General features: G+C 40.8%; 2 protein-coding genes across 2 annotated transcripts; both read left to right on the plus strand.

The window, feature by feature from the left end:
- The first annotated feature begins 4,384 nt into the window (after positions 1-4,384).
- LOC133378228 (olfactory receptor 5V1-like) lies at positions 4,385-5,326 on the plus strand. Its single transcript, XM_061613019.1, has one exon. It carries the CDS (start codon positions 4,391-4,393, stop codon positions 5,324-5,326), a length of 936 nt encoding a protein of 311 aa, XP_061469003.1. The 5' UTR covers positions 4,385-4,390.
- Positions 5,327-18,466: 13,140 nt separating this feature from the next.
- Positions 18,467-19,408, plus strand: LOC133378229 (olfactory receptor 5V1-like). Its single transcript, XM_061613020.1, has one exon. It carries the CDS (start codon positions 18,473-18,475, stop codon positions 19,406-19,408), a length of 936 nt encoding a protein of 311 aa, XP_061469004.1. The 5' UTR covers positions 18,467-18,472.
- Positions 19,409-19,770: the final 362 nt, after the last annotated feature.

Raw genomic sequence — 19,770 nt, forward strand, 5'->3', positions numbered from 1 at the left:
TCCCTACAGGGACCTTCTGATGACTGGCCTGGCCTGAAGGCACTTAACCCTTCTTGCTGACAGCAAGTAGGCTAGATTAAATGTTTCCTACCCAGGCTCCATCTTTTAGCTAAGATTTCTATCTTAATTTCCAATCAAATTGTATGCTCCAAGCAACTGTGATTGATTCTTAATGTATCTTGTTTAATGACATCACTAGGGCCCACCCTGTGACATCACTAGGGCCCACCCCGTGACATCACTAGGGCCCACCCCATGACATCACTAGGGCCCGCCCCTCAAATCTCAGGTTTTGGATTGCTTCTGACCTGGCAACCCTAGACCTCAAAAAAGCCAAGGCATTCTCGTGAGATCAGGTAGAAGACAGCTCCCCTCCCTCGCTGGTGGTCAGCCGTGCAACAATCCTGTCCTAGCACAAGGCTGTGTCCGGAACTTGTATGCAAGTGTGTGTAGAAACTAGCCTATGGTACAAATGCAAAATCCACGTTTGTTGCTCTGCCTGTTGACACGTGGCCTCCAGAAAGGAATGTGGCCCTCAGGTTGACAAATGCTCCCAAGCCCTGATCTACCTTTATCAAAGGCATTGGCATGTCGAAGCTGACATTTATTTTGCTGACTAATGCAGGCTGTGTGTGTATTAATAACAACAAGGTGAACTGAGGCAAGCTATTAGATATATACCATTCTTTCCCATCTCTTTGTGCTCTTTCCATATCTGGAGATTTAAAAGCACCCACCACTATTTTAAGATTCTTCTGGGCAGCTTGTATGGAAGATAACAAGAATGCAAGATACAGTTTGTAAAAGAGCTTTTCAAACAGCCTTGATCCTGAGAAAATCGGTTGCACTTGAGTCCCCTTGAAATCAATGAGATTTCATGGCTAAATTAAGTCACCTTGAGTTCAGCAGAACCTGGGTATAACTAATTTGCTCTGGATCAGGGCCAGGGTATTCAAAATACTTTTGGGCCGTATGGGCTTTTGCACAACTGAGACTTCAAGTCAGGAGCTGCCGGATTCCTCTGAGACCTTTGTCCCAATATATACATTTTGTCTTAATGTGGTCCTCCCCCCAAGTGGCAAAGCAAAAAGAAAATGATTTGCTGTTTTGCCTCACAGTAGAGGTAATATTTCATATAGTTGACTTCAGAAGATGAATGGCAGCATTTTCCTTGACTCCACATTAAATCTTCTCTATGTTGTTTGTTTGTGTGGTACTACAGATTACAAGGAAAGCAAAAAAGGCAAGTGGATAAAATTGATTAGACCTGCAATCTTAGGCGGCTTAACATTTTAGGTCTGCAGTGCTGCTTCTTAGTCATGTGCTTATTGAATTCATTCAATAAACTAAAGATCAGGGTTCAGAATTCATGATCTCAGTTGATGATCCTAGACAAGTTTCCATTTCAGTCTTAAATTCCCCATTTGTAAAATGGAAACGTTTGTGGGAATGTACACTGTAGGTTTAGTGACTGCAGTAGAAAAATCATAGTATCTTTGCAATATATTTATTATTTAGAAAAAATATTTATTTATTACATTGTTGTCATTACCTATGTTTTAATTCCATTTAGTCTTATTAAACTATGGCAGCTTTCATTGATAATAGTCTTACCATAAAAATGCCTGATATTAATAGGTGTAATTTTGGAGAGTCATGTTTCTATGCCGCTATGCACATCTTCTTGATTTTATGAGTTTTAACTAGAAGCAGGTGTCTCCTTCTTTTAATATGTAATGAAAGATGGACTAGTATTCTGGGAGATCTTGTTGTAGCACTTGATGTAAATTTGTGTTTAAACAGGGGAAATAATTTGCATCTGATGGATTCTAAAGTTTAACATTTGTAGCAAATTGGCATTAATTCGATTCATAATTAATGGCCTACAGCTACTTCCGTCACTGAAGATTCCATTCTACTAATATTAATAACAACTGAAACATTAATTACATCTAGTAATGATTTAAATTACTGAGGAGTTTCTCCTCCTCCTAGTAATATATGCTAATAGCAAACGCATTCTCTGAATGCCTAGTCAAAATGGGACTATCCAAACACAGGAGGGAGGTAACAGCAGGCTTAGGAGACCTCAATGTTTGCATGCAACATCTTTGGAGGGAAAAGTTTTAAGAAGAGAAAACCCATCAGACTCAGCATGTTCATTCACCACAGAATGCTAACTAGCCCTGAATCTTGTATATATAATTTCCTGCCCGTTGGAATTAATGGGCAGAAAAATCCTTTTTTGAAAATCCCTTCAAATTGTGGGTAAAAAAGAAAATCAACACTCCCCTCCACCTTCCACCTAGCAAGGCTTTGAATTTGGTGATTCATCTGCCACTATGCCTCCCTCCCTCACCTGGTAGGATTGCTTTGCGCTCAAAAAAGACCCTTTTTTTGCCTGTGAGCCCACTAGTCACCTGCAGCAAAGTGTTTCGCTTAGCCACACCTGGAGGGGCAACAGGTTCATCTGCCAATCAGTTGCAAAATCTCTATGAAGCTGAATTAAAAAAAAAAAGCACTTGACTTGATCCCACCAAGTTTTACAGTAAAAAAGGGGTGGGGATTGACTAGTGTTGTGTGCCCCTGTTTTCAGAAGAGATAGGGGAAGATGCACTGGAACTGGCAGAACAGTGAGTGTGTCTCTACCCTTTGACAGTTGACAGTGAGGTTGAGATCGCTTGTTTAGTTATTAAATTTATATCCCGCCCAACGTCCCAGAAGGAGCGCAGGGCGGTAAACAAAACACTTAAACCACATAAAAATCTTTAAAATAGACTTTAAAACATATTAAAACAAAGCATCTTTAAAAACAGATTAAAATAGAACATCTTTAAAAACATATATTTTTAAAAGGTTTTGAAATCACGTAAAGAGCAATTCCAACACAGACTCCGACTTGGGTAAGGTCCCTACTTAAAAGGCTTGTTGAAAGAGGAAGGTCTTTAATAGGTGCCGAAAAGATAACAGAGATGGGGCCTGTCTAATATTCAAAGGGAGGGAATTCCAAAGCGTACATGCCACCACACTAAAGGTCTGTTTCCTATGTTGTGTGGAACAGAACTCCTTATCTGCAGGAGGCCCTCACCTGCAGTGATCAACTGCATATATAAGGGGTAAGATGATCTTTCAGGTATCCTGGTTCCAAGCTGTATAGGGCTTTGTACACCAAAACCAGAAGCTTAAACATGGCGTGGTAGCTCATGTGCAGCCAGTGCAATTCTGTGAGCAGCAGGGTGACATGTTGGTGATACTCTGCCTAGTTGAGCAGCCACGTTGCCACATTTTGCACAAGCTGCTGCCACCAGATCAACCTCAAGGGCAGCCCCACATAGAGTGCATTACAGTAATCCAGCCTAGAGGTTACCAGTGCATGGACAACAGTAGTCAGGCTATCCTGGTCCAGAAACAGCCTCAGCTGTCTTACTCGCCTCAGCTCGTAAAAGGCACTTCTAGCCACAGAGGTCACCTGGGCCTCTAGCGACAAAGATGGATCCAGGAACACCCCAGACTACAAACCTGCTCTGTCAGACAGAGTACGACCCTATTCAAAGCAGGCAACAGACCAATTACCTGAACTCAGGAACCACCAACCCACCAACCCCCATCTTGCTAGGATTCAGACACAGTTTATTGGCCCCCATCTAGCCCACTACAGAGTCCAGGCACCAGTCCAGGACTTGCATGGCCTCTTCCGATTCAAATGTTACAGAGAAATAGAGCTGGTTATCATCAGCATATTGCTGACACAGCATACTTCTAGTTAAGACCTGAATGTTTTCAAACAGGGATTATAGTGTGCAATCTCTCTCAATTGTGTTATTTTCTGTTATGTTTTAAAATGTTGATAAATTATTATTTGTCCTTATCCCAAAGTGGATTCAAAGCTTTTCATTTCCAAAGCTATTTCCCCCAACTAATAAGGAATTTGTTACAACTAATAAATCAAGACAAAGTTATAATCTATTATAATATGGCCTAAAGTTTATATTTCAGATATTCAAATATTAATACGATTAATAACCATTTAAGAGTAATTGATTTCTTCTAACACTGACTCACAGAAATGAGCTTTGGGATACTAACTCTAAATTATCTCACACTGAAATGTAGGTATGTCATTCTTCCAGATAACATCCAAAGGAATCTATATTGAGGTTTTGACAACTGCCTCACACTCATTCCCCAATCCTTTCAGGCCTACTTGGTAGCTATGTCTACAGGAAAGATAGGTGTAGGACAAAAGCTGGATCACGCTCTATCTGAGTACAAGTTAGATTATAAATCAATTATGTCATGTTACTCAGTCACTATCTGCACTTTTAACAAACCTATTTCCCCCCCTCTGTGTTTTACATATTTCAGTTGGCTGACTTTGATTGGCAGGAAGATGGAGAAAGCCAACATCACAGAAACAAAAGATTTTTACCTGATAGCGTTGTCTGATCTGCCAGAGGTTCGCTTTCCCCTCTTTTTGGTGATTCTGCTGATCTACTTGATTACCCTGGCAGGGAATGGAGCAATCCTCTTGGCAATATGGACAGATGTCCACCTCCAGACCCCCATGTACTTCTTCCTCAGTAATTTATCTTTTCTGGACGTCCTTTGCCCAACTGTCACTGTGCCAAAGATGCTCCATACCTTCTTGTCGGAGGACAAGACAATCTCATATGTGGGCTGCATGCTACAACTCTTCTTTCTGATTGATGTGGTGAGCACTGAAATTTTCTTGTTAGCACTGATGGCCTACGACCGCTATGTGGCCATCTGTAGTCCCTTTCACTACACAAACATCATGAGTAAACGGCTGTGTGCTCAACTGATTGCTGGGACCTGGTTAACGGGTTTTGTCAATTCCCTGGTTCATACCTCCCTGACATTTACATTATCTTTCTGTGGGCCCAATAAAATTAATCAGTATTACTGTGATATCCCCCCAGTGATGGCTGCCTCTTGCTCTTCTACCTACCTCCCTGAACTGGTCCTCCTCCTTGTGGCTGGTATTACAGGAGGTGGTGCTTTCCTGGTCACCCTGATCTCTTACATCTATATCATTTCAGCTATCTTGCGCATGCGCTCCACTGAGGGAAGGCGCAAAGCCTTTTCCACCTGTGGTTCCCACTTAACTGTAGTTTGCCTCTTTTATGGGACCACTATTGCCACCTATGTTCGCCCCGCCTCCACCTATTCCCCCAAGCAGGATAGAATTGTTTCTATGTTGTATGGGGTTGTTACTCCTATGCTAAACCCCATGATCTACAGTCTGAGGAATAAGGAAGTGAAAAGGGCCTTGGTCAAAGTGGTTGGCCTGAAAAGATTTTCATGAAGCGGTTCTTTTCAGGTCTTCCTCTCCTTGAGTGTAATCAGAACATGTGATGTTTCTAAGCACATTCATAACTACCCTTGACTGATTATTTGAAAAAGAAGAGAAGTATATTCAACCAGACTTGGTCCAAATCCTCATCACTTTTCATATGGTGCCCATTAAAGAGAAGAAGATATTACCTTTGAAGGCATCTGCCCTCAGCATTTAAAAGATTTGTGATCATGCTTGTTTACATCAAGAATTACATGGGTTAATTTTGTATCTGTGACTTCATACTAGTGCAGGCAATGTTTAGGCTTGGAGTAAAAAAACAACTACCACTATTTCTGAATATTGAAATGTCAATCTCTTTGCAATAAGGAATTTGGGATTTAGGAGCTTCAACCTTCAATCACTAGCTGTAGCACACTTGCCTGGGAGTAAGCTCAGATGAAGACAGTGGAGCATTCTTCTGAGTGAACGTGAATAGAATCGCACTGTAAGCATGTTAAAAGATATTTGCTCCAATTCCTCCCTTATTTACCTTGGCCTCTCCCTGCTTCTCTTTCCTCTTGCTAATGTAGCTTCCCCCCTTTAATCCATCTGCATCTAGATTGTAAGGTCATTGAGGCAGGGATCCTCTTGCTTATGGTTCTCTGTAAACTGCCATGTGAATGCTGACGGAGTTACATCAGTATACCTCAATAACTCAAATCTTCTGCTTCCAAAGGAAAGAAATTGGGAGACACAGTTCCTACAAAAACTAAGTACAGGTGTGCATATTTTTAAAGGGAAGCTCTTATGCTTTGCCTGCAGATGATTCTGGGTCCACTCCATGGCACTCCAGGTATGCCTGGGAAAAGTTCCTGCCTGAAACCTGGGAGAGTTTCTGCCAGTCAGTGTAGACACTGCTGAGCTAGAGGAGCCAGTGACCTGACTCAGTTCCTATGTTTATAACTGATGATCAATAAACTTCATGTCAAAGCTGAGATGTCCAAGAGATAAAAAGTTGATCTTGTGGTGGTACCATCCCTCTGAGATACAAGTGCAACTGGTGCCACAGTTGATTAGTTTTCAATGTCAGTTGGACCTTTCTCATTGTGAAGCTTTAGTAGGAGGTGGTCCTGATGTAGCCCGCTGTAAATGGGTGGGGCTCCATCTGCTGTACTCTTAAGACTGTAGATTTTTATCTGAGGTTGTAATTGTTATATGTGAATGTGTTGTTTTTGTCTTAATGGGATTTATGTTTTGGGTTGTAGCCTGTCCTGGTTTCATGAATTGATAAAGGATGGGTTAGAAACTGAAAGGATAAATAGCTAACTAAACATGCTAAGTAACTAATAAAAATCATGACTTCTTTCCTTCCTTCTAATAACCCTTTATTGGGGCAAATCATTCAATGACCCCTGATTCAGAAAAGCAGCAGAATGCCTCTTACAGGTGGTTTTATTATATATAATATGTCTGCAAGCTTCCCCCATTCCTGTCTGGAGGGCATGATTAGAAAAACAACTCACACAGACACACAGGAGGGAAGTTCTTGCTCTTGAACCCCCTTATGGCAGGAGAGGGGGAACCCTTGGCTCTCTGGATTTTGTTGGACTCCTACTCTCATCAGACCCAACCAGCATGGTCAATGTTCAGGGATGTTGGGAGGTGCAGTCCAACAATATCTGGAGGGCCACAGGTTCCCCATTCCACTTGAAGACACGCCTAACAAAAAGGCAAAAGCCTCCCAATGGGTAGGAAATTTCTTAAAAATCAGCAGGTTAACCCCAGGCAAAGTCGATGTGACGATGGCTTGCCCCATTCTCTCTCTAACCCCCCAATACCTCGCAGAATTGCCTGGATTTCTCTGGCTTTGCACAGCAGCATGCGGGGCTCTTTGCCCGCATTCCCTGCCTGAGCCAAGAGTGGCCACTCGTAGGGGGGTGCTGCTTGCTTCCCTCGGGGGCAGCGTTCCTGGGGAGGAGCTGGGAGTCTCAGCCGAGCGCTGCACTGTAGAAAAGCTCAGCAAAAACACATGCATTCGTTTTTGCGTAATATCGAAAACACAAGAATGGCATGCGGCAAGTAACTCCATTACTGACACAGGAAATTCAAACTTTTGCCCTCTTACGTTGAAGCGCATGCGCGTTGCTGATTGTGGGTGAAAGGGGGGAGGAGCACACATCAGATTTTGCACACCAATTGGCTGGTAGTGGGTTGTGTTGGAGGCGGAGCTGGGAAAAAGCGAAAAGAATGTGGGTGTCCTCCCGCTGCATATGCGGGTGCGAAAAAAGCGGTTTTATTACATCAGGAAAGAGCGAACAAACAGGTGAGTGGGGACTGTCAGATGACAAAGTGGATATGGAAAATGTGGATTATCCCATTCCGTTTGGATGAGCCCACAGACTGGGATAAGGTCTCAACTTAAAAGGCTTGTTAAAAGAACAAGTTCCTTATCACTTCAGGGTACAGTTTTCCCTGGTTAAGTAAGCCCCATTGAACACATTGGGACTTGCTTCTGAGTAAACAAACATAGGATTGCATTATAAATATCTTTACAGGTTGTATAAATAATATTTGATAGTCATGCTTATATAAATATTTCTTCATACTGTGTCCCAATAAGTATCCGATTTCACACTATGGTTGTACAATACTTCCTTTACATTTTAAGTATGCCTTGGGGTGGTCATGGCTCTCCATTGTTTTCATCCTGAGGGGCAGATAGGCTGAGAGATGAATTGAAAAGAACAATTTTAAAAGATACTTCTTACTCTTACTCATTTCTCAGACCTCTTTCTGAAGTAAAGGGTCAAATCTGTAAAGAAGTTTGGAGCAGCCACATTAAAAGATAAGGGCAGGGCATTCCAGGCAGGGGGTTGCCAACCCTGCTTGGATATGGATGTCTTTGTAGAGGAACCCTAGTCAAGGTTTACCAACAGCACAATCCAAACTATATCTACAAGAAGTCAGTCTTGTTGAGTTCTATGGGGCTTAATCCCTTAGTAAGTGTGTTTAGAATTGCAGCCTTCAGGAGCATCCATCTTTACTCCCCAAAGCTCCCATCTAACATCTCCACAACACTAAGCTCCTTTGTCCCTACAGGGACCTTCTGATGACTGGCCTGGCCTGAAGGCACTTAACCCTTCTTGCTGACAGCAAGTAGGCTAGATATCAGAGCTTGGAAAAGTTACTTTTTTGAACTACAACTCCCATCAGCCCCAGCCAGCATGGCCACTGGATTGGGCTGATGGGAGTTGTAGTTCAAAATAGTAACTTTTCCAAGCTATGGCTAGATTAAATGTTCCCTACCCAGGCTCCATCTTTTAGTTAAGATTTCTATCTTAATTTCCAATCAAATTGTATGCTCCAAGCAACTGTGATTGATTCTTAAGGTATCTTGCTTAATGACATCACTAGGGCCCACCCCGTGACATCACTAGGGCCCACCCCATGACATCACTAGGGCCCGCCCCTCAAATCTCAGGTTTTGGGTTGCTTCTGACCTGGCAACCCTAGACCTCAAAAAAGCCAAGGCATTCTCGTGAGATCAGGTAGAAGACAGCTCCCATCCCTCACTGGTGGTCAGCCGTGCAACAATCCTGTCCTAGCACAAGGCTGTGTCCGGAACTTGTATGCAAGTGTGTGTAAAAATTAGCCTACGGTACAAATGCAAAATCCACGTTTGTTGCTCTGCCTGTTGACACGTGGCCTCCAGGAAGGAATGTGGCCCTCAAGGTGACAAATGCTCCCGAGCCCTGATCTACCTTTATCAAAGGCATTGGCATGTCGAAGCTGACATTTATTTTGCTGACTAATGCAGGCTGTGTGTGTATTAATAACAACAAGGTGAACTGAGGCAAGCTATTAGATATATACTATTCTTTCCCATCTCTTTGTGCTCTTTCCATATCTGGAGATTTAAAAGCACCCACCACTATTTTAAGATTCTTCTGGGCAGCTTGTATGGAAGATAACAAGAATGCAAGATACAGTTTGTAAAAGAGCTTTTCAAACAGCCTTGATCCTGAGAAAATCGGTTGCACTTGAGTCCCCTTGAAATCAATGAGATTTCATGGCTAAATTAAGTCACCTTGAGTTCAGCAGAACCTGGGTATAACTAATTTGCTCTGGATCAGGGCCAGGGTATTCAAAGTACTTTTGGGCCATATGGGTTTTGCACAACTGAGACTTCAAGTCAGGAGCTGCTGGATTCCTCTGAGACCTTTGTCCCAATATATACATTTTGTCTTAATGTGGTCCTCCCCCCAAGTGGCGAAGAAAAAAGAAAATGATTTACTGTTTTGCCTCACAGCAGTGGTAATGTTTCTTAGATGAATGGCAGCATTTTCCTTGACTCCACATTAAATCTTCTCTATGTTGTTTGTTTGTGTGGTACTACAGATTACAAGGAAAGCAAAAAAGGCAAGTGGATAAAATTGATTAGACCTGCAATCTTAGGCGGCTTAACATTTTAGGTCTGCAGCGCTGCTTCTTAGTCGTGTGCTTATTGAATTCATTCAATAAACTAAAGATCAGGGTTCAGAATTCATGATCTCAGTTGATGATCCTAGACAAGTTTCCATTTCAGTCTTAAATTCCCCATTTGTAAAATGGAAACGTTTGTGGGAATGTACACTGTAGGTTTAGTGACTGCAGTAGAAAAATCATAGTATCTTTGCAATATATTTATTATTTAGAAAAAATATTTATTTATTACATTGTTGTCATTACCTATGTTTTAATTCCATTTAGTCTTATTAAACTATGGCAGCTTTCATTGATAATAGTCTTACCATAAAAATGCCTGATATTAATAGGTGTAATTTTGGAGAGTCATGTTTTTATGCCGCTATGCACATCTTCTTGATTTTATGAGTTTTAACTAGAAGCAGGTGTCTCCTTCTTTTAATATGTAATGAAAGATGGACTAGTATTCTGGGAGATCTTGTTGTAGCACTTGATGTAAATTTGTGTTTAAAAAGGTGAAATAATTTGCATCTGATGGATTCTAAAGTTTAACATTTGTAGCAAATTGGCATTAATTCGATTCATAATTAATGGCCTACAACTACTTCCGTCACTGAAGATTCCATTCTACTAATATTAATAACAACTGAAACATTAATTACATCTAGTAATGATTTAAATTACTGAGGAGTTTCTCCTCCTCCTAGTAATATATGCTAATAGCAAACGCATTCTCTGAATGCCTAGTCAAAATGGCCTACAACTACTTCCGTCACTGAAGATTCCATTCCACTAATATTAATAACAACTGAAATATTAATTACATCCAATAATGATTTTATTTATTTATTTAATTCAATTTTTATACCGCCCATAGCAAGGCTCTCTGGGTGGTGTACATCGAATAAAAACTTCACATACAATTTAAAACCACCTGGTCATCAAAATCAGACAATTTAAACATACATCAAAAAACTAACGTTAAACATAATTAAACCCATATTAAATAAGTCAAAGGTAATTAGAAAAAGACGTAGCATATAGCTACCTTTAAAACATTAAATACAGAATACCAAGAATACTAATGATTTAAATTACTGAGGAGTTTCTCCTCCTCCTAGTAATATATGCTAATAGCAAACGCATTCTCTGAATGCCTAGCCAAGATGGGACTATCCAAACACAGGAGGGAGGTAACAGCAGGCTTAGGAGACCTCAATGTTTGCATGCAACATCTTTGGAGGGAAAAGTTTTAAGAAGAGAAAACCCATCAGACTCAGCATGTTCATTCACCACAGAATGCTAACTAGCCCTGAATCTTGTATACATAATTTCCTGCCCGTTGGAATTAATGGGCAGAAAAATCCTTTTTTGAAAATCCCTTCAAATTGTGGGTAAAAAAGAAAATCAACACTCCCCTCCACCTTCCACCTAGCAAGGCTTTGGATTTGGTGATTCATCTGCCACTATGCCTCCCTCCCTCACCTGGTAGGATTGCTTTGCCCTCAAAAAATGACCCCTTTTTTGCCTGTGAGCCCACTAGTCACCTGCAGCAAAGTGTTTCGCTTAGCCACACCTGGAGGGGCAACGGCTTCATCTGCCGATCAGTTGCAAAATCTCTATGAAGCTGAATTAAAAAAAAAAAGCACTTGACTTGATCCCACCAAGTTTTACAGTAAAAAAGGGGTGGGGATTGACTAGTGTTGTGTGCCCCTGTTTTCAGAAGAGATAGGGGGAGATGCACTGGAATCGGCAGAACAGTGAGTGTGTCTCTACCCTTTGACAGTTGACAGTGAGGTTGAGATCGCTTGTTTAGTTTTTAAATTTATATCCCGCCCAACGTCCCAGAAGGAGCGCAGGGCGGTAAACAAAACACTAAAACCACATAAAAATCTTTAAAATAGACTTTAAAACATATTAAAACAAAACATCTTTAAAAACAGATTAAAATAGAACATATTTAAAAATATATTTTTAAAAGGTTTAAAAACACGTAAAGAGCAATTCCAACACAGACTCTGACTTGGGTAAGGTCCCTACTTAAAAGGCTTGTTGAAAAAGGAAGGTCTTTAATAGGTGCCGAAAAGATAACAGAGATGGGGCCTGTTTAATATTCAAAGGGAGGGAATTCCAAAGGGTACATGCCACCACACTAAAGGTCTGTTTCCTATGTTGTGCAGAACAGAACTCCTTATCTGCAGGAGGCCCTCACCTGCAGAGTGCAGTGATCAACTGCATATATAAGGGGTAAGATACCTATGTTTTAAATCCATTTAGTCTTATTAACTATGGCAGCTTTCGTTAATCATTGTCTTATCATAAAAATGCCTGAGATTAATAGAAGGTGAAATTTTGGAGAGTCATGTTTTCGTGGCACTATTCACATCTGGCTGCTCTAACACCACCCTGTCAAGTTTGTAGCCTTTAAGTGAAGTCAGGGTTGTGATTGACAAGGGATTTGGTGATCTCCAGGCAGTAGCTAGAACCGAATGCAAGAGAAGAAAATGGTTGTCTTTTCCTGCTTGTCTGAAAATCTCATAAATTGTATGCAGGTCAGGAGATGTAGAACAAAAAATCTTGGTAGGCAATTTCAGTTATGATTATAATAAAAGACTACATGCAGGTTTTTTTAAATTACTTGCAAAAATAGCATATTATACATTTGATCTTTCAAATAAGTTTTGATCAGAAATTTACATGCAGTTTATGATTACAATGTGTTATACTTTTCTAATTATGAGAAGTCAAACAAGTTTAAATTTTCCTGGGCGGTTGAAGAGGGCAGTTTATTAGTCTAATTCATAGCCTGCTTTGAAAACCTTTCCAATATGAAGCTTTAATCCAATACTCACTTTTCTGGGAGTAAAGCTGCAATACTAATCCCACATACCAGGAGTAAACCCCTTTGAATTCAATAGGACTTACTTTTGAATAGACATGGTTAGGATTGTGCTGTAAATCAATTGGACTTTTGAGTGAACACAGCAAAGGATGGTGTTTGTGCTGTAAATCTTTCTCTCCTTCTCCAATCTTATTTTTAAAGCAATTAGGCAGGGCTTACCTAGGTGTCACTGCCTTTATTTTGTAGGAAACTAATACAGATTTTATTTTTTTTTAAAAAAAGTTCTGTAATGACCAACTGGTTTTGACAATAAACTGTTATATGGGGTGTATGTATTTTACATCTCCAGTGTGTGTGTGTATATGGAATCTTTCCAACAACCCTATGAGGTATAAACCAAGGCAGCTCATAACAAGAAATAAGTCCATTTAAAATCCAATAACCATAAAACAAATATAAAACAGTTGCAAAACAGTTTAAAGTGGCATGATTCTGAATTTTGGGTTGGGTGAGTGTATTTCCTTATCATTTGAGATTTCAGTTCTGTGCACTCTTCCCTGTTTGAGTAAGCTCCATTAAATACATTGGGAATTGCTTCTGAGTAAACATGCATAGGATTGCACTGTAAATATAGTTACAGGTTGTGTAAAACAAACATCTTTGACAGTCATGCTTATGTAAATATTTCTTTATACTATGTCCCGATAAGTATCTAATTTCACACTATGATCGTACATTATTATTTCCTCTACATTTTAAGTGTGCCCTTCTTCCTTGGGGTGGTCATGGTTCCCTGCTGTTGTTTTCACTCTGAGGGGGAGATTAGGCTGAGAGATGGTGAATAGCCCATGGTAATTCAGTAAACTTTGTAGCTGATTTCCATCTAAAAATTAATTAAAATAATTTATATGCAGGCAAAGTTTAGGAAGCAATGCAGATCCACATAATACATTTAAAGCACATCTGACTTGCATTTAAAGTGCATGACTTCCCTCAAAGAATCCTGGGCAGTGTAGTTTCCCCCTCACAGTTACAGTTCCTTAACAAACTACAGTTCTCATGATTCTGTGGTGGTATTCATGTGCTTCAAATATGTGTTGAATGTGCTATAAATGAATGGCGTGGATCTCCCCTAGGTATGCTACACATTCATTAGTGAATTAAATGAACAATTTTAAAAGATACTTTTTTAAACAGAGGGAGGGCTATAGTTCAGTGGAAGAGCACCCGCTTTGCATGTAAAGGTCCAAAATCCAATCTCTGGAAAAGACTATTGTCTGGAATCCTGAAGAGCCAATGCTAGTCCATGTCATCAGTACTGAGCTAGATAGTACCAAAAGACAGATTCCTTTGTTCCTAACAGAGGAAAGAGACCCAAGGGCTACAGTGACTCTAAAATATATTTATTTATTTTATTTACAACATTTATATACCACTTTATTGTAAAAAACTTCAAAGAGGTTTACAGAAGGAATTAAAACAATGAAATTATTGGCAAAAACAGTTAAAGACATGTATTTTAAAACATTCAAAATAATAAAATGAACAATGAGTTAAAAACAGATAAAAGACATAATAGCTTCCACATGCCTGGGTAGGCTTGCCTAAACAAAAATGATTTTAGCAGGTGCCAAAAAGAGAACAACGAAGGTATTTGCCTAATGTCAATAGGTAGGGAGTTCCAAAGCATAGGTGCTGCCACACTAAAGGAATGATTTCTTACAATTATTATTATTATTATTATTATTATTATTATTATTATTATTATTATTATTATTATTATTATTATTATTATTATTATTATTATTATTATTATTATTATTATTATTACTACAAGAGCAGTACAAGTACTATGTGGTACCCTTAACATGGAAAGCACACCTGAATTTGGTGTCATAGCAAATCGGCAACCAGTACAGATTTCAGAGTAGAGGCATTATGGGTCTCATTCATGTCATGAAGCCCCTGGGTTAGGTTGTGGTATATGGGGATCTGTGATCTTGGCTGACTGGCTGCCAGGAATTTTTTAGTTTTGTTTGGTTGTGGGATGCTGAGTTTTCTGCCTTTTTCATAGGAATCTTGTTGTGGTTGGTATGGTATTGCATTTAGGAAATCATCACTATGTTCGTTTTTGTTTTTCTATTTGGATTTCATTTACTTCTGACCTTACTCCCTTACATCCGTGGAAGCAACAGTGTTTCCATGTGTTTAGCTCAACCCTCTTAAACTCACTGATGATGCACTTTGTTGTTTGCATGATGGCCTGTTTCTTGCCCAATAGTGGAAAAAGAGAATTCACATACTGGGAAATGTGGTTTCAATTGCTGTTGTTCCCAAGCTACTGCCTGTGAAGGTAGACCAAACCATGGGTGTTTTCTCTTGGTCAATCATTACTCACTGGAATTGGATTAGCTGTCAAAGTGAGTTTATAGCAGCCCACAGAATAGGCAGAAAAGGGTAGAGAATCTCCTTACTCATTCCTCAGACCTCTTTCTGAAGTGAATAGTCAAATCTGTAAAGAAATTTGAAATTTAAAAGGTTGGGGCAGGGCATTCCAGGCAGGGGTTGCCAACCGTACTTGGATATGGATATCTTTGCAGAGGATCCCTAGTCAAGCTTTACAAACAACACAATCTAAACCATATCTACTGAGAAGTAAGTCCTGTTGAGTTCTATGGGGCTTAGTCCCTTCGTAAGTGTGTTTAGAATTGCAGCCCTTCGGGGACATCCATCTTTACTCCTGAGTGCTCCCATCTAACATCTCTACTCCCTTTTTCCTACAATGGCCTTCTGGTGACTGGCCTGGCTGGAGGGCACTTAAACTCTTCTTGTCAGAAGCAAGTAGGCTAGATTAAATGTTCCCTATCCAGGCTCCCTAAGCAGATGGGAAGGAATGGTTCTGTCACTTCAGCTGGACTTGGGGAAACCCTCATTTTGCTAAGGTTTCTATCTTAATTTCCAGTTAGAGATTTCTTTTGTGTTTGAGTGGTATGCTTTAAGCAACTGTGGTTGATGCATGACATCACTGGGGCCCGCTCCATGACATCATTGGGGCCCACCCCATTTCATCACTAGGGTCCACCCTTATGATAACTTTAGGGCCCACCCCTGAAATCTCAGGGTTTTTGATGCTTCTGACCTGGCAACCCTAAAACCTCAATGCTTGCTGAAGAGGGAAAAGTTTATCGCTTAAAATCCATCAGACTCAGCATGTTCATTCATCACAGAATGCTAACTAGGCCTGAATCTCATATACATAATTTCCTGCCCATTGGAATCAATGGGTAGGAAAATCCTTTTTTGAAAATCCCTTCAAATTGTGTGTAAAAAAGGAAAATCAACACTACTTTCCACCTTCCATCCAGCAGGGCTTTGGATATGGTGATTCATCTGCCACTATATCTCCCTCCCTCATCTGGTAGGATTGCTTTGCACTAAAAAAAAAAGATCCTTTCTTTGCCTGTGAGCCCACTAGTCACCTGCAGCAAAGTGTTTCGCTTAGCCACACCTGGAGGGGCAACGGGTTCATCTGACGATCAGTTGCAAAATCTCTGTGAAGCTGAATTTTTAAAAAATGCACTTGACTTGATCCCACTAGGTTTTACAGTAAAAAGGGGGGAGGTTTGACTAGTGTCGTGTGCTCCTGTTTTCAGAAGAGAGAGGTGGAGATGCACTGGAACCAGCAAAACAGTAAGTGTGTCTCTACCCTTCGACAGTTGACAGTGAGGTTGAGATTGTTTGTTTGCTTATTAAATTTATATCCGACCCTTCCTCCCAGAAAGAGCCCAGGGTGGCAAATAAAACACTAAAAAGACAAAAAAAAATCTTAAAAACAGACTTTAAAATATATTAAAACAAAACCTTAAAAAAACATATTAAAACAGAACGTCTTTTTAAAAAAAGCTTTAAAAACATCTTAAAAAGGAATTCCAATACAAACTCCGACTTGGGTAAGGTCACTACTTAAAAGGTTTGTTGAAAGATGAAGGTCTTTAGTAGGTGCCGAAAAGATAACAGAGATGGTACCTGTCTAATACTTGATGGGAGGGAATTCCAAAGGGTAGGTGCCATTACACTAAAGGTACACTTCCTATATTGTGCGGAACAGACCTCCTAATCTGCAGGTATCTGCAGGAGGCCCTCGCCTGCAGAGTGCAGTGACTGACTGGATATATAAGGGGTAAGGCAATCTTTCAGGTCCTCCATGATCCTCTGTGGCTCAGAGTGGTAAGTGGTGGTAACGCAGTCAAAGCTCTGCTCACGGCCGGAGTTTGATTCCAATGGAAGGAGGAATTTGAATCTCCGGTAAAAGGGGTCAAGGTCCACTCAGCCTTCCATCCATCCGTGGTCGGTAAAATGAGTACCTGGCATATGCTGGGGGGTAAAGAAAGGCCGGGGAAGGAACTGGCAATCCCACCCCATATATACAGTCTGCCTTGTAAACGTCGCAAGACGTCACCCTAAGAGTTGGAAATGACTCACACTATAAGTGCGGGGACACCTTTACCTTTAATCTTTCAGGTATCCTGGTCCCAAGCTGTATAGGGTTTGTACACCAAAACCTTGAACATGGCCCGATAGCTAATGTGCAGGCAGTGCAATTATTTCTGCAGCGGAGTGACATGTTGGTGATACCCTGACTAGTTGAGCAGTTGTGTTGCTGCATTTTGCACAAGCTGAAGCCTCCGGATCAACCTCAAGGACAGCTCCACATAGAGCACATGACAGTAATTCAGCCTGGAGGTTACCAGTACATGGCTGTGGTCAGGCTATCCCGGCCTAGAAACAGCTGCAGCTGTCTTACCACCTGAAGCTAGTAAAAGGCACTCCCAGCTACTGAGGTCACCTGGGCCTTTAGCAACAAGAATGGATCCAGGAGCACCCCAGACTATGGACTGGCTCTTTCAGAGGGAGTATGACCACATCCATATCAGGCAACTGACCTATTATCTGCACTTGGGAACCACCAACCCAAAGCACCTGCACGTTGCTAGGATTCAGACTTAATTTATTGGCCCTCATCCAGCTCACCACTGAGTCCATGCACCAGTCCAGGGTTTGCATAGTCATTTCCAATTCAGATGTTACAGAGAAACAGAGCTGGTTATCATCAGCATATTGCTGACATAACACACTTCTAGTTAGGACCTGAATGGTTTCAAACAGAGATTATAGTTGCAATCTCTCTCTCTCTCTCTCTCTCTTGTGTTATTTTCTGTTACATTTTAAAATATTGTTGATAAATAATTTTGTCCTTATCTCAAAGTGGATTCAGAGCTTTTTATTTCCAAAGCTATTTCCCCCAACTAATAAGGAGTTTGTTACAACTAATAAATCAAGACAAAGTTATAATCTATTATAATATGGCCTAAAGTTTATATTTTAGATTTTCAAATATTAATACAATTAATAACTATTAAAGAATAACTGGTTTCTTCTGACTCACAGAAATGAGCTTTGATATACTAATTCTAAGTTATCTCACACTGAAATGTAGATATGCCATTCTTTCAAATAATATCCAAAGGAATCTGTACTGAGGTTTTGGCAACTGCCTCACACTCATTCTTCATTCCTTTCAGGCCTGCTAATCAGAGCTTGGAAAAGTTACTTTTTTGAACTACAACTCCCATCAGCCTCAGCCAGCATGGCCACTGGATTGGGCTGATGGGAGTTGTAGTTCAAAAAAGTAACTTTTCCAAGCTCTGCCTACAGGAAGGATAGGTATAGGACAAAAAATGGATCACACTCTATCTGAGTACAAGTTAGATTATAAATCAATTATGTAATGTTATTCAGTCACTATCTGCACTTTTAACAAACCTATTTTTTTCCTCTGTATGTTTCATATTTCAGTTGGCAGAAAGATGGAGAAAGCCAACATCACAGAAACAAAAGATTTTTACATGACAGAGCTATCCGATCTGCCAGAGGTGCGCTTTTCCCTCTTTGTGGCAATTCTGCTGATCTACTTGATTACCCTGGCAGGAAATGGAGCAATCCTCTTGGCAATATGGACAGATGTCCACCTCCAGACCCCCATGTACTTCTTCCTCAGTAATTTATCTTTTCTGGACGTCCTCTGCCCAACTGTCACTGTGCCAAAGATGCTCCATACCTTCTTGTCGGAGGACAAGACAATCTCATATGTGGGCTGCATGCTACAACTCTTCTTTCTGATTGATGTGGTGGGCACTGAAATTTTCTTGTTAGCACTGATGGCCTATGACCGCTATGTGGCCATCTGTAGTCCCTTGCACTACACAAACATCATGAGTAAACAGCTGTGTGCTCAACTGATTGCTGGGACCTGGTTAATGGGTTTTGTCAATTCCATGATTCATACCTCCTTGACCTTTACATTATCTTTCTGTGGGCCCAATAAAATTAATCAGTATTACTGTGATATCCCCCCAGTGATGGCTGCCTCTTGCTCTTCTACCTACCTCCCTGAACTAGCCACCCTCCTTGTGGCTGGTATTATAGGAGGTGGTGCTTTCCTGGTCACCCTGATCTCTTACATCTATATCATTTCAGCTGTCTTGCACATGCGCTCCACTGAGGGAAGGCGTAAAGCCTTTTCCACCTGTGGTTCCCACTTAACTGTAGTTTGCCTCTTCTATGGGACCACCATTGCCACCTATGTTCGCCCCACCTCCACCTATTCCCCCAAGCAGGATAGAATTGTTTCTATGTTGTATGGGGTTGTTACTCCTATGCTAAACCCCATGATCTACAGTCTGAGGAATAAGGAAGCGAAAAGGGCCTTGGTCAAAGCGCTCAGCCTGAAAAGATTTTCATGAAGAGATTTGGTTCAGGTCTTCCTGTTCTTGAATACTATGAGTTGTTTAGCACGTTCAAAAGTATCAGTCAGGCTTGGCCCAAATCCCCATCACTGTGCACGTGTCTCTTTTTAAGGGAGAAGAAGGCACATCTTCCTTCCTCATCCCTTCTCATGTGTCCTACATGACGTGAGAAAGTCACTTTTCTTAGGTAGTCTAATCATTCCCTCCACACCTGGAGAAGCAGAAGCAGTTAGCGTTTGTGTGTGTGTGCCTGAAATGGTGAGAAGGCTTCAGGCAGCCCTGACATCAGCTTGATATAAGAACTCTTGATTCCACTGGCAGTTCTTTACTTTGTTTCACCAATAAGGTCTATTCACAAT

This window comes from Rhineura floridana, chromosome 2 (genome assembly GCF_030035675.1).
Source record: "Rhineura floridana isolate rRhiFlo1 chromosome 2, rRhiFlo1.hap2, whole genome shotgun sequence".
In the NCBI taxonomy this organism is placed as follows: domain Eukaryota; kingdom Metazoa; phylum Chordata; class Lepidosauria; order Squamata; family Rhineuridae; genus Rhineura; species Rhineura floridana.

Bases quoted from the DNA above. Each gene is read 5' to 3' on its own strand.
- LOC133378229 (XM_061613020.1), top strand. From the start codon at position 18,473: ATGGAGAAAGCCAACATCACAGAAACAAAAGATTTTTACATGACAGAG.
- LOC133378228 (XM_061613019.1), top strand. From the start codon at position 4,391: ATGGAGAAAGCCAACATCACAGAAACAAAAGATTTTTACCTGATAGCG.